At 36.1% G+C, this 13477-nt stretch overlaps 1 protein-coding gene across 2 annotated transcripts in view; it reads right to left on the reverse strand.

Annotated features, from left to right (window-relative positions):
* The window catches only part of ATRNL1 (attractin like 1), a 526081-nt gene that overhangs the window by 42716 nt on the left and 469888 nt on the right, over window positions 1-13477 (reverse strand). For both annotated transcript variants that reach the window (XM_040607278.1, XM_040607277.1), the window contains one exon: window positions 11494-11608. In XM_040607278.1, the coding sequence (XP_040463212.1) occupies window positions 11494-11608 (115 nt within the window). The remainder of the gene's footprint in view (window positions 1-11493; window positions 11609-13477) is intronic.

Raw genomic sequence — 13477 nt, forward strand, 5'->3', positions numbered from 1 at the left:
TAAAGTTTTAAGAGCTACTTTTAAGCAAGAACTGTCCCTATCATGCTTTTAAACTGCTAACAACAGAAAGCCCTGACACCCTTCTGTCAACATTTTCCTGAACCACAAATTGCTCATGCATTAGAAATTCACTAGAAATGGCATAAAAAGGCTGTGAAGTAAATGCATCCCTGAAGCTGGGGTCTGCAAGCCAGTGTAATTTCAAAAAACACCATATAGGCTGAAAAGACAGCAGATGCAAGGACTGAATTTAACTATAGATGATAACTCAATTTATTTTCTCTGTAGTCTAGTAACTCAATAAGTCTTTAACGTTTTTGTAAGTAAACAGATGGATGCCATCAAATGCCACAGAATGATAAGTCTGATTGGTCTCTGTAAAATTTTGGATCGCTTTACCCCAAAAATAGATACTAGAAGCATCTTACCCCAAGAATGTGATAAAATATGTGTGGGAAGGTAGATCATGGGCAATTGCATTGTCCCAGTGATGAATGAACCTTTCCATGATGGTATGAATCAGGACAGGTCCCAGTGTAAGGCTTTCTACTGGAAGATTTGAACATATTTTACTTTTGTTGATCAAAAAAAGGTGCTTCCTTTCAAGGAATTCAAAGTTAGAGGAAGGAGAAATAGGTGATGGGACCCCTGCTGAAAAATTTAAATCATATAAAACTTTATCTTTGAAAGGTTTATAGCTCTAATTTAACTGCGAGCCATCTGCTCCACCTAGTACGTGTTGACTGAATATAAAACCAGACCACCAGTTGCAAATAGGAAGGACACTTATCATCCAATGCTTCACTTGCACAGGAAGTTCTTCACTGCACCTAATTTTGCAACTCTAACTAGACAGCTGTTGGATCCTCAAAGTTCAACAGTATGAAATTAAAATAAAGTTCAGGAGGAACGTGGCTAAATAAGATGCTCTCTTCAGGCAAGGCTGTATGTTCAGGTGGACTGAATACAGCCAAGAGGGCTCTATTACTATCTTTCCATGTAAGAAACAGGGTCTTTGTGCCAATATCAAGAAAGCAGAACAAAATACTGCTTAATAGCATTGTCTGTACAGCAATATTTCCATTTGTGTAAAATAAATCATACTAATGAAAGACAGCATTTTCCCTATTAAAAATGACAGTAAGTATCATATAAACTCTCAGCAAAATTCTCAAGTGAAAACTTCACGTGTTTGTTAGCTGCCTTTATAACTTTTTTGGATTATTTTGTTTTTTGGTTTTTTCCCCCTCCTTTTTTCTTTCCTTTGTTGATATCTGTATAGTTCATGTCAAAAGAAGAAAAGCACACTACAGTTTCTTTCAACTATGGAAAGCTTAGCCTTGCAAAGTGCCTAAGGGTCTGCCTGGGAGACAATCAATTCTGAAGACCTAACTTTAGAGAACATTTTCTTCTTCCTATTCATGAATTACTTTTCTTTACACATCCTATCAATTTTACTCTGACTTTCCAACCCTACTAATCCTGTGCCTTCCTCATCACAAAAAATGAAAAGGGGGGGGGGGGGGGGAAATTAAATCACACCCAGTTATATAAGTATAGGATTTTATAGCCTAAAAAAGGAAATAACACCAAGCTCTAAACTATCACTTTATTTAGAGGAAAAGATTATGGTGAGGAGATTAGACCTTCCAGTGAAAAGGGGCCAAAATATAAAAGGGACAGCTATTCTCCCCAGCCTTCCACATGAAGCCCATTACAGGATGTTAAGACATTTTGATATTTGACATTTGACAAGGTAGGGAGCACAAGGTCCTGGCTAGCATAAACCTTGCCCAGACCCTCCAAGGAACAAATCAGTGCGAGAAATCTGTCCCTTTCTACATCAACAGAAAAGCACATTGTGCAAGATTATTGCTGACTTGCAATATATTCACCAAGAAAAATTCTTGAGTCTTCCCTGACTTCCAGCAAATACATTATAACTGTGCTATATGAAAGCCAATGAGCTTCTAAAGGAAGGAAACTATGCACAGTTTCTAAATTCAGAAAGCCTACAAAAACAGACAAAAAGCATCAAGCAACAAAGGTGGCTGTGTTTTGGAGGCAAAGAAATGTAAGAGTGAAATAAGAACAGTCAAAAGTCAAGCTGAGTTAGACCTTGCAAAGGTTTATTAAAATAAGCATCTAAGGATTTTCACTGTATAAATAAATGAGACACACACAAAACAAAACAAAACAAAACCCCCAAAAATAAAAAAAGAAGAGCTGTTATGTAGAAAGAATGAGGTGGAGATCATGTATTTTCTAGATGTTGTCCCAAGAGTGAATTCTTTGATGCTTTTCAAGGAGGGAGATAATGTTTATCAAAAAAGGTACCATCAACATGGATAATGGAATGAGGATATAGAGATAGAAACAACAGTTTTATTCATTGACATTAGAGTAATCAGAAGACTAGTTCTGTAAGAACACAAGAAAACAAAGGCTGGTAACAGGGAAATTTAATAATCTGCCATGTTAAATGCAGCAGCATACAAATTGAGAACAGTAAGTGCTGTTTACTTCATGATAAAAAATTTCTAGATTCAAGATAAAAGTTATTTCATACTTTACAGATCTATTAATCAGACTCAGCTATAAGATACTTAGCAGGAAATAATAATTAAAGGCAGGTAAATACAGAATGGGTGATACTTAGCAGGAAATAATAAATAAAGGCAGGTAAATACAGAATGGTTCAACATCCATCAACATTTTTCTGCCATGATCTTTGATGAAATTTGATAGTTTTCTATAATAACTTTTAAAATATATATTCTTATTTCTATAATAATTTTCTGGATAAGAACATGCAGAAGATTTTCTAGATTCCTGAAATCTTATACTTTGGGAAATTATCAACAGACAAGAAAGGTGAGAGATGACTGCAGGAGTTATGGAGAGCAGACAATTGCATAAAAGAGAGAAAATGAAGACTAGTTCTGAAGAGGAAGAAGGCTGCTGAAGTTATAGAATGGCAACAGGAATCAATCTTTTGAGCAGTCATTTTAATATTTTCATTAAAGATCTGGGTGTAGGAGTATGCTGCTAAAATTCAATCATGACAAACATTGATATGTAGCATCGATACAGAGAAGGAGTCGAATATAATACAGAAAGAGAGGCATGACATCAAGAACTTGAGGAACCTAAATGTACTGAGCTTCAGCTGTGTAAATTCAAAGCCGTTTATTTTGGGATCATGCAGAAACTTATACACTAAAAGTTCACTGTTTGAGGAAGAGAATAAGGGCAGGGATGTAAGATGTTGGCCATGAAAAGACCGAGTTGGAAGGAGAGAGAATTGTTTAAAAAAGGTAAAAGTTAAAAGGGATACAGCAAGGAAATGTTAGTGCCATTGGGCAACACCAGATGGGACTTCACATGGGTCTCCGAGTACAACCTGGCCATGCGAGGTAAAAAACTACGGAACTGAAACTGGGACAGAGCTTACAAAGGTGTTCAGAAGACTGAAGAACGTATTTAAAGCAGACCTCATTTGCCTTAGCCTGGCAAAATGAAGGTGGGAAAGAGATACAACAGCTGTGTTAAAAAACATGTGGGTGATGGAGGTCACGACGAAAATAGGATAACCCTTGAGCACTTCAACTGATGGTCAGCAGGCATGTATGGCTGAAGGATGAAATTGCTTTCCAGGGTAGAGCCTTCGATTTGAAAGTTTGGGTTCTAGTGTGTCTGTTCACAGCCAGAAGCTTAGGACTGTGAGTATCCATCATTGCCTCTCTATTCCCCACGATGAGTGGGGAGAGGAAATCTCCAAACTGGCACCTAGATGTAACATGAAAATGTCTCAGCCAGCCTCCTCGAACAGGAGGAAATGTACACGACAACTTACATTTCACAGTCTTCAGAGCTTTTACAGCCTTGTCAGACATGCTTTCAATTCCCTTTTTGCAATTAAAGCTACAAAAAAAACCCCAAAAGAAAATAAAAAGGCCATTTCTAATACTCTGGAGGAACAGTGACAGTTTTGGTTTGAACAATGAATAACTAGTTGTCAAAGAATTTTTCATGGTGTTTAACAGTTTTTATTAATAGGACTCATTTTATTGAGTCCCTCTAGGGCAGGAAATCCAGCGATAAAGTTGTAAAACAACCATCTATCTCTACCTCCTGTTCTCCTCTTCCTTTTTTCCTGGGTTTGGGCTACAGGACAAGTGGTGGTGGCTACTGGGTCTTATTATCTACTTTGTTTTTGCTATTGCCATAAATATTTTTTAAGTCATCATCAGCACCATCTGCCACTTACCACTGTGTTCTTTTTTCACAGTGTCAATACTATAAACACAGTCTGCTCCCTCATTTGATGCAGTGCAGAAGAACGGAATTAAGCAGAAAATAGACACTCCAAAAATAGGTCTTACTATTTAAAAGAAAGAAACTTCTTCAGTAAAAACATCTTCAGAACAGATGATTTCAATTTCTAGCAAGTCTTAAAGAGGTATTCTGCTAAGCATCTCCAGTTAACTAAAAAGAACTCCAGATTTTACTTCTGTTGAGACCATGGCACTTGACAAATCAGTCTCTCAGCATCAATAAGTTGAAGTTACTGCTGATATATTAATTGTGAGTTTAGTTTTAGTTATAATCATTAAACTCTTACAAAAACTATTTTGATTTTTTCACACAATTTTAACTTTTTCTATTTTTTAAGCATTTAACTGGCAGCATATTGTTGATTATTATGGAGTATCCCTCAGTGCAATTTCCAGAATTACATTTCTATACAAAATGCTCTAGTCATGCCTTAGGTTAAAGGGAAGGACTGAAGTCAGTCCTCACACAGTCTAAACAGTAAAAGTAGCTTTCAAAAAATTCTGTTGTTCACTGAGTCTTTTAAGATAATCCGCCTTATCTGCAGAGCTTCTGGTGAAATGAATCCAGTCACGCACCTTTGCAAGCTGAGCTGCGTGAATTGTCACTGAGTTCCATCATGGAAGCGTCATTCACATAATGCAGATGTGTAATATTTTCTGGAGACGGCTTTTTTCTAGGAATGTGAATTATATGCCCCTGTAAACTCTACTGTGTTTTCAGCCGAGATAAAATGCTGGACTCGCCCTTGTATTTTAACACGTTCTAGACATCCGCACTGTTTTGCTGTAATACGTAGTTTGGCTTATTTCCAGTTGTAAATTGGCACTTCAGAGAAGATGAATAGAATTTAGATTTTTTTTTTTCAATATTTCATAGGAGAAATCTTGTTATTTGTGATAGGGGCGAGTATCCCTTTTAGGGGTATTGCAGAGTTGGTTTTGCTCAGTGTTTCCATAATGTTTTCCCTGTTTACATGTCACTCTATTCTAGCTAAATAGCATTGTTATATTATAAATATAAAATCTACTTCTTCAGTGCATCAACAAAAACTTAGGTCAATAAAACTGCAAATAATGAAAATAAGCCAACAGTCTGTCTCCAAAATTAAAAAAAGAGAAGACACTCAGTCTAGAGAGGTGGACTGGTACAGAGCAAAGAACAGGATGATGCAGAGCAATATGTTTAATTAAATACACATGTAGGATGCCCAGATACTACTTTCATGGGTTGGATGGTAAAAAACAGAATGCAGAACTATGTTCTGTTTTACCTAGGGTTACATCCTTCACAGATTCTTTTGCTGTATCACTTTTAAGTTTCTTGTTTAGATGTTTATGAGTCTAAATAATCTACCAGTTATGAATATCCTCCTTGTTTTCCAGTTTGAACAGAGACCACACAAAGGACAAAAAAATTAATGATCTGGTTTAGCCCTCTGCTCTTAACAGAAGCAAGCCTCAAGCCATTCCTCCCCCTGCCTTCCTCAGTATAAGAAAAAGTCTACAAAGAAGTGAAATAGTGTACTGGAATATGTATGTCTGAGAAGACAAGGGGTTAAAGTGGTGCTTAGCAAAGGAGCCTCCAAAGTTCACCGTTGACTCTTCAGCCTGGCCACTGCTGTGACATGGGATCTTTCCAGCAGGCACATGGATGCCCTTGCTAATGCAGAATCAGATTCAGGTGTTTCCCACTATTTCCCTTTGAGTACACAAGAAATGCTAGAACCCTCAACAGGCAGGCCCAGGCCCTTAATAATACGTACTCCATGCATCATGCTGTACAATTCAATTGATGTTATTACCTTTTCCACCATTCTGTCCTATATATTCACTGTTTTTGTATTCTGTAAATGCCTTCCAACAAGAAAAAGGCCATAAGAGATATTTCTTATTTACAGTACATTTTCATCAACGTCTTTATCCTCTACAAGAAAATCTTTCCTCATCCTTGCAGCCCAACTGACTTTATATTAGGTTATTTTTAATGTATGAAGGGACTGAGCAAGGAATGTCTTTGTAGCAGGTAGAAATTCTTGGGACTTATTTGCCCCTGGTGTATGTCTGCAAGCGTTTCACTGCATATTCAGATAGGTACCTATATGAACCCAATTTATGTAGGAAAAACACTAACTGTGGTTTTGTTTCCAAAAGTCAGAACAATCGAGCAATATCATTAACTATAATGTCTCTTATTATATGTATTACCTTTTTTTTTTTTGTATTTTAATCAGAGAAAATCAGAAAAAAAAAAAAAAAAGCCAAGAAAGCCTTGTGACTGAAAATCCCCATCCAGAGCTAATTGTCTTGTAGAACACTTAATGAGTCGTTATTCATTATGATGGTGAGTATAGGGAAGGCAGATGGCATGGTAATTTTATTGATTCTGTGATCCTACTATAGCTCGCTGATTAAGTAGGATTGAATGCCACAGTTAGTGTGGCCAGAATTACATGAAATTCTGTTTTGATTCAAGGATACCAGAGAGTAACTTTCAGATAGCACTGCTGATGAGGTCCACCAACCATGATCTTTTGCTATCTTCACTTATTATTTATAGCAACAAAATTTTGTATGTAGTCTTCTATGATGTACATTTCACAACTTCCACTGCAAAATCATTTCCACTGAAGTTGTTCTATTGATCAACTACTTTGTATTTAAGTTTTAATTTTAATTTCCAAGTGTTATTTTTAACTACTAAGTTAGATTCACCTCACCTAGTCATAGACATACAGATGTTAAATATCCTCTGAGGTTTAACAGAGAGACAATCATATATGTTCACCTTTAGAGACCATTCAGCTCACCTACTTAGTAGGAAAGCACCTTTGCTGGGTGCTCTACCACTTCTACCTGCTTGGTAGGTAGGCAAAATTTGCTGTGGGAAAGTAACATAATTTGTAAATAATTCAGAAATTACATTCCTTGATTCAGAATAATTTTGAGATGCTTTAATATTGCCATTTCTCTTTGTGCTTTAAAGCATTTAGTGGCCTTATCCAAGAACAACGCAAACATCATAGAGTTTTATAAACTTATTGTGCAAATATCTTGATACCTCAAAGCATGGGGTTTAGTTGGCTTCAGTAGTAATGATGACATGATCACCATTCTTTTAACAGAATTTATCATGCTACTAAGCTATTCTTTCTGTATTGCCCAATATATCACCAGAGCTGTGTGAAGACCTTGAAGGAGTTATTCTTGGTCTCTCCTCTGCTGGTAATTCATTGGCACTTTTTTCTGCATGAAGTAATTTATATATTATCCTCTTGTTCCTTTCTGTTCTGTTCTTTTTTCCTTTTTTTTTTTTTTTTTTTCTTTTTTGGTTTTTTTTCTAGCTTGTTTTGTTCAATACCCTTTGATATATACAATTTAGTTCTTTCTAGAGATCTGGTTGCAGCTGCTTTCATTATTAGATCTCCTTTGATATTAAGAAGAGTTTAAGCTATTTAAAGCATGGAGTGAGACACTACAGCAATATAGATGATCTCTAGCTTCCAGTGTGTCATAAAATCTGCAAGGCATATATGTATATAATATATGTGTGTATATATGTGCATATATATGCACACACATACATATAATATAATATTGTATATTATAATCTGTCCACAAGTGCTTGAACAAGTGATTCTTCTGGTATGTACATACCTTGATGCATGCATATATATATACCAGCAATTGTCTGTACAATTTGTTTGTTTTATGAACCTTTGAATTTTGAGGTGATTACTTAAGTCCAATGCAGTCAATGAGACAACTGAAGAATGAGGAAACTATATGTTCTACCTGTCAATCCAAAGTTGACAAATTTAGGTTTTATTACTCCTAAACTTCCTTCATGTTTTTCATTGATCATTCTAATTTATAATTCAGTTCTAATTTCTTCCTTAATCCAAGAAAAATTTCATTTCAAAACAGTTGTTACTCTAGAGAAGTGTAGTTGAACTGTGCTACATCTAACCTAAGATGGTAACATTTATTGCTGTTTACATTTTTATATAATATATATGTATTTATGGTGTTTCTTATTTGCAATACTTTCATTTTTGTATTTCATCTGAAGCTACATGACCAATCTGTATAAAACCGCATACTAATATTAAGCGGTTGACTTGTGCCAGCCTAGCTGTTATATGTATACTTATAGCATTAATACTTAAAACTAAACAATTCTGTTGAAAGTCTGTAAAATTCTGAGTACTTTCTGTAGGAAGTGGAGAGCAATCAGATCTCCACTGGGACATATGGTCTCTCCTAGAGAAGTTTTTGCCTTGCATAGCCTTTGGCCAAAGCCCACCATCTGTAGTTTCAACTTTTCTTCCAGCTGCTGATAAAGGTGAAGTATAGAACATATGCTGCAGAAAGGGTAACCTTTACATTAGGGTTTGGGGTTTTTTGGTGGTTTTGTTTTGGTTTTTAATATTCAGAGACATTTCCCAACAAAATATTTGTTAATGTAAACCTTGGATACAAGTAAAACTCACTTTTGATCAAATTCAGATCTTAAAAAAATAGATATACAACTAACAACTCCAGTGGAGCATGGACTAGCTATTTGTCAAAAGAATTAGCTTTCTCAATTTTGGAAAAAATGTAATGCAGAACGATACAGACATCTTCTTCTTATATTTCAGGCATACGCATATATGAAATGGAACCTACAGTCTCTTGTTGCCAACTGAGAATCAGTATCATTGATGTATCATTTAAACAAATATGTTTGACGTGATGTCAGTTTTACCCCAGAATGATCCCAATGAGCTTGAAAATGGTTATATGCAAGTAACAGAGGAGCCTAAAATTACTTGGCAAGACATAATTAGTGAACACACTACTTCTATCCACCTAGATATCATTTTTTCAAGCTAGCTTAGATTATGATGGAAACCAACTGCATAGCAAACACGTCTGCCACACAAAGCTTCCACATCATTTCATATAACTTGGTGCAGTTCACAGCGCCTGCTCCCAGAAAGCCTAGGAAAGAAGCTACAGGTACCTAGCGCTGCAGGACAGGACCGAAGCGAATGAGCAGAGCTACAGGTACACCAGCAAACTTCTTTAATAGCTTCTGCCTAGTCAGTGCACGGTTACATACAGTGAAAGAAGTTCATGAGTATCAGAATTCATTACACACAAGAACAAATGATTATAGCAATATAATCTAATCGATTGAATCAACATGGTTGCACATCTCAAGCATTTTTATTTGCTTTTGACCCTGAATGAAGTGAAAGTTGTGGAACTAAAAATTTTAGATATTTTCACATGCTAAATGACTGACAAAGAGCATAATAGATAATGGAGGCATAGCATTTGAAATATATGCCTGCAAAGCTGATGGAAGGCAAAGTAATGAGAAGACTGCGCAGAACAGGAGGACACGACACGTGTCAAAAGGAGGTGTATTCTTTCGTGGCTTGAGAAACATTTAAAATGACACATCTGCTGTGTTCTCAAATCCAGCTCCTGTTTCAAAAAGCCTATTCCCTCCACTTTTTACCAAGAGCAAAGAACAGCAAATACTTTAAAATAAAATGTATATAGTAAATAGAAGCTGACTATGAAGTAACTAGATAAATACAATTTTACTGATGAGACACACTTCATAGGTAAATTTGAAAACCACAGATAAAAACATTTTAAGCTCCAATTTCAACAATTACTTTTAATTTCCTTTCATAATGTTTTTCTTTGCAAGACTATAAACACCTTAGTTTCTCTTTCATTTCCTTAAAACATGAACAGGGAATATGCTTAACATCCTTCTTCCCTCGTTGCTCTCTTCAGAGCACTTACATTTATGTACTTCTTCCAGGAAATGTGTTTGACAAAGCATCAGTAACACTTATTTTCATAGCATTTCCAGAAATGATATTACAACCATAAACAGCGTTTTGAGAACTAAATCCTCATCTCAGAACTTGGGGGAAGGGGAGGGAAAAAAACCCTTCCCCCCACCCCCAAAATTAATTCCGCCCCCCCCCCCCCCCCCCCCCCAAATAAATATCAGATGGTCATGAGGCCAAAAGAAGAACACTCAACTGAGTTTATTTCCAACATAAGTCAACTGAGCTTGCCCTCATCATCATTACTCAATACTTTTTAATCTCTTAAATGGATTTTTGAAGGTTAAAAGGATATCTTTTTGGCTCCCAATGATAAAAATTTGCCTTAAAACTTATCTTCTGGTTTATAGCAGCATTTTGGGCACATACTATGCAGCTTACTATTGATTACAAAGGTGTTCACTTTGGCAAAAGCTGCAGTGAATTCTGAAACAGTAAGCCAGTCACCTGTGCAGCACGACATTAGTCTAAACTTTGTCGTCATGACAATTTTGTATCATATTATTGTTGGCAGTTATTTAGAGGGTTTTAAAAGTGTATATAGGCACTTCTTGTACGGGGAGGATTTTATAAGAATAGCTGTAATGGTTTTGTACGATGATCTAGCATGAGATCAGACAGATCAGTTAAGGTAGATTACCACAAGAAGTGCTTCCAGATAATGCAAATGCTGCTTTAAAATAAGCTGGGGTCATTTCCAAAGTGAACACCTTCCTCATGAAGCATTCATTCACACAATCCCAGGTTTCACCTGACAGGCACTTGGGGAAATGCTAATATTTTAATTGAATCCTGATCAGCACATCATTGGGATGCATGACACAAAGGAACTTAACTAGAAGTTAGTGCACACAACATCAGCCTCGACTGAGAATGCTCTGTGCTATTCCCTATATAGCCTCATTTATAGGAACCTGAACTGAAACCGTAGAAGAGGCTGCGTACAACATTTTTTTTTTTTGGGGGGGGGGGGGGGGGGGGGGATGTTTGTTTTGGGGGTTTTTTTTGCCCTGAAAGACAATGTCAAAGCGTATCAGTATGCACACGCGTTGTTTCAGGAAGCCCTAATGAGATATGCCATTGTACACCAGTTTGATTACTGGGCTTTTTATTTGGGATACCACATCAAATTCTAAACAAAAATTCCTCCTTAAACATTGGCCCTAAACTTAACACCAACTTGACTGAGTAGCCCTTGTACTCATCTGCTGTGCCGTTATTTTGGATATGCGTGTGTGCATTTGTCCGAGCAGACTGGATTGAATGAAGACAAACGTGACACTCATCAGCACGAGCCTTACCTGACTGACCAGGGGGGGGGATTCCTGACGATCCTCTGGGCAGACATAAAAATACTGTGAGGACTGCGGCTCTGTTTCCCGAACATGGCTCAATGGCAATCGGTTTAGGAGCACCCTGAAAAAATGAGATACCTATGTAACACCTGAGATTTCCAGTTCAGTTTTACTCGTACATCTTTAATTTATTTTAAGGTTCACTGTAACAGTAGGAAGATATTTTTCCCAGTTAGTTCTTCACATTTAAACAGATCGTCCTACCGATGTTAATTGACTTTAACATGGACTTTAACAGCCTACACTGCAAACCTAACCAAACAGAAAAATTAAATGATCATAAAGACAACAAAATTATACTTAATTTTATAGCTCACTAAATGTACTGATATCAAGTTCTCAAAATCTAGAAAATAGCAAAACCTTCTGATATACACATTGGTGTCTCAAAGTACCAGAATTTTTACTATTCTGATAACAAGTGAAAGTATTGTGCCTCAACAGCATCCAGTCAGTACCTAGACAAAACCTAATGCCAAAACCATAAAATGAGAGCAAATCCATATTATATATAGATATATAAAGATAGCCAATCCCTCTTGAGTTTCCCAGCCCAGTAAGTCTGCCTTCTCTGTACCTGTCCTGGTAAGCAAACGATTTCTTTAAGGCAGGACTCTCCTGAATTTTTTTGCATATGCAGAAAACAGCTGCAGTGTTACTGTATTTGAATAAACTTGGAAACCCTTTGAAAATGTTGCCTGTGTGGTTATAATCTTACTTTGTCTTATATAAAGCTATTATAATAGTGGTTTTGCTGGCAGTAGGTATGTGCTGTAACCAAGTATATCACTCTTATTAGCTATACAGATCGTTTAATTTGCTTAGTTAACTTTCAACTGAATGGTTGCTGCCATATTGTTCTGAAGTTACCAAGACTGAGGACACTAGGAGCTGGATAAAAGCAAAGCAGTCTACAAAGCCATAGAGTAAGAAGTTTCTAATATGATAGTTTACAATGTTTGCATATTTTCATGCTTCCATGTTTTGTGTTCACTAAGAGATAGGCATTTCATTTTTGAGAGCTCAAAAGTTTAGTCAAGCAGTAGACGTTTCTAAAAACATTAGGTCAAAATCAGCAGAAGCATTTGTGGGTTTTTTTGTTTGTAAATTTTTAGAATGTCTGTCATGTTCCAAGGCAAAATATGAGTTTGATGTTTTGATTCAAAATTCAAAGCCATAAAACTTTCCATTTATATGCAAAATGCAATGTATATATAAATGTCAACTGATTCAAGTATACTAAGAAAAATGATAGTATAGCCAAGTTGAATACACTGCAAAGTACTAGATATAAAGAAAACAAAGGCGCTTCCATCATGTAAAGTAATTATCATTTTCTATTTTCCTACCTCCAAGTAACCAACATTTATTACTGCTCAGTGAAGATAAGAAAACAGAGAATACAGCAATAAATTGAACAATAGATAAATATACTGATTTTTTTACTTCATGGTCATATTTGAAAGACATTTCTATAGATTCGTTTGAGGCGATAGCATTAAAATAACTTGGGTGAGTAATGTCATCTAATTTAAAATTGCCATGACATAATGAATGACAACTTACATTCACTACAACCCTACCAAACAATGAAACAGAAAAGTAAAACCCCAAAAGCTTCAGCTAAAAATGTTAGTTTTTTTTACAAAAACATAAGAAATATTTTCTAAACTGAGTGCATTGGATTTGTAGCACTGACTGATCATTTTTTGGTAAGGTATTGGCTCACTGTAGTCCAAAGGAACAGATGAAAGGAACAGATTCTGAACTTGTGTAAGCTGGTGTGTATCTGTTCCTTTCCATGGATCTATTGTCAGCAAAACATTTAGACAGGCATTGCTGGATAATATGATTCTATACTAAGAGCAATGCAGAAAAGGGAAAAAACAGAATAAATATTAGCAGTGTTGATTGCGCATGCACAAAAGTA

This window comes from Falco naumanni, chromosome 9, assembly GCF_017639655.2.
Source record: "Falco naumanni isolate bFalNau1 chromosome 9, bFalNau1.pat, whole genome shotgun sequence".
Classification (NCBI taxonomy): domain Eukaryota; kingdom Metazoa; phylum Chordata; class Aves; order Falconiformes; family Falconidae; genus Falco; species Falco naumanni.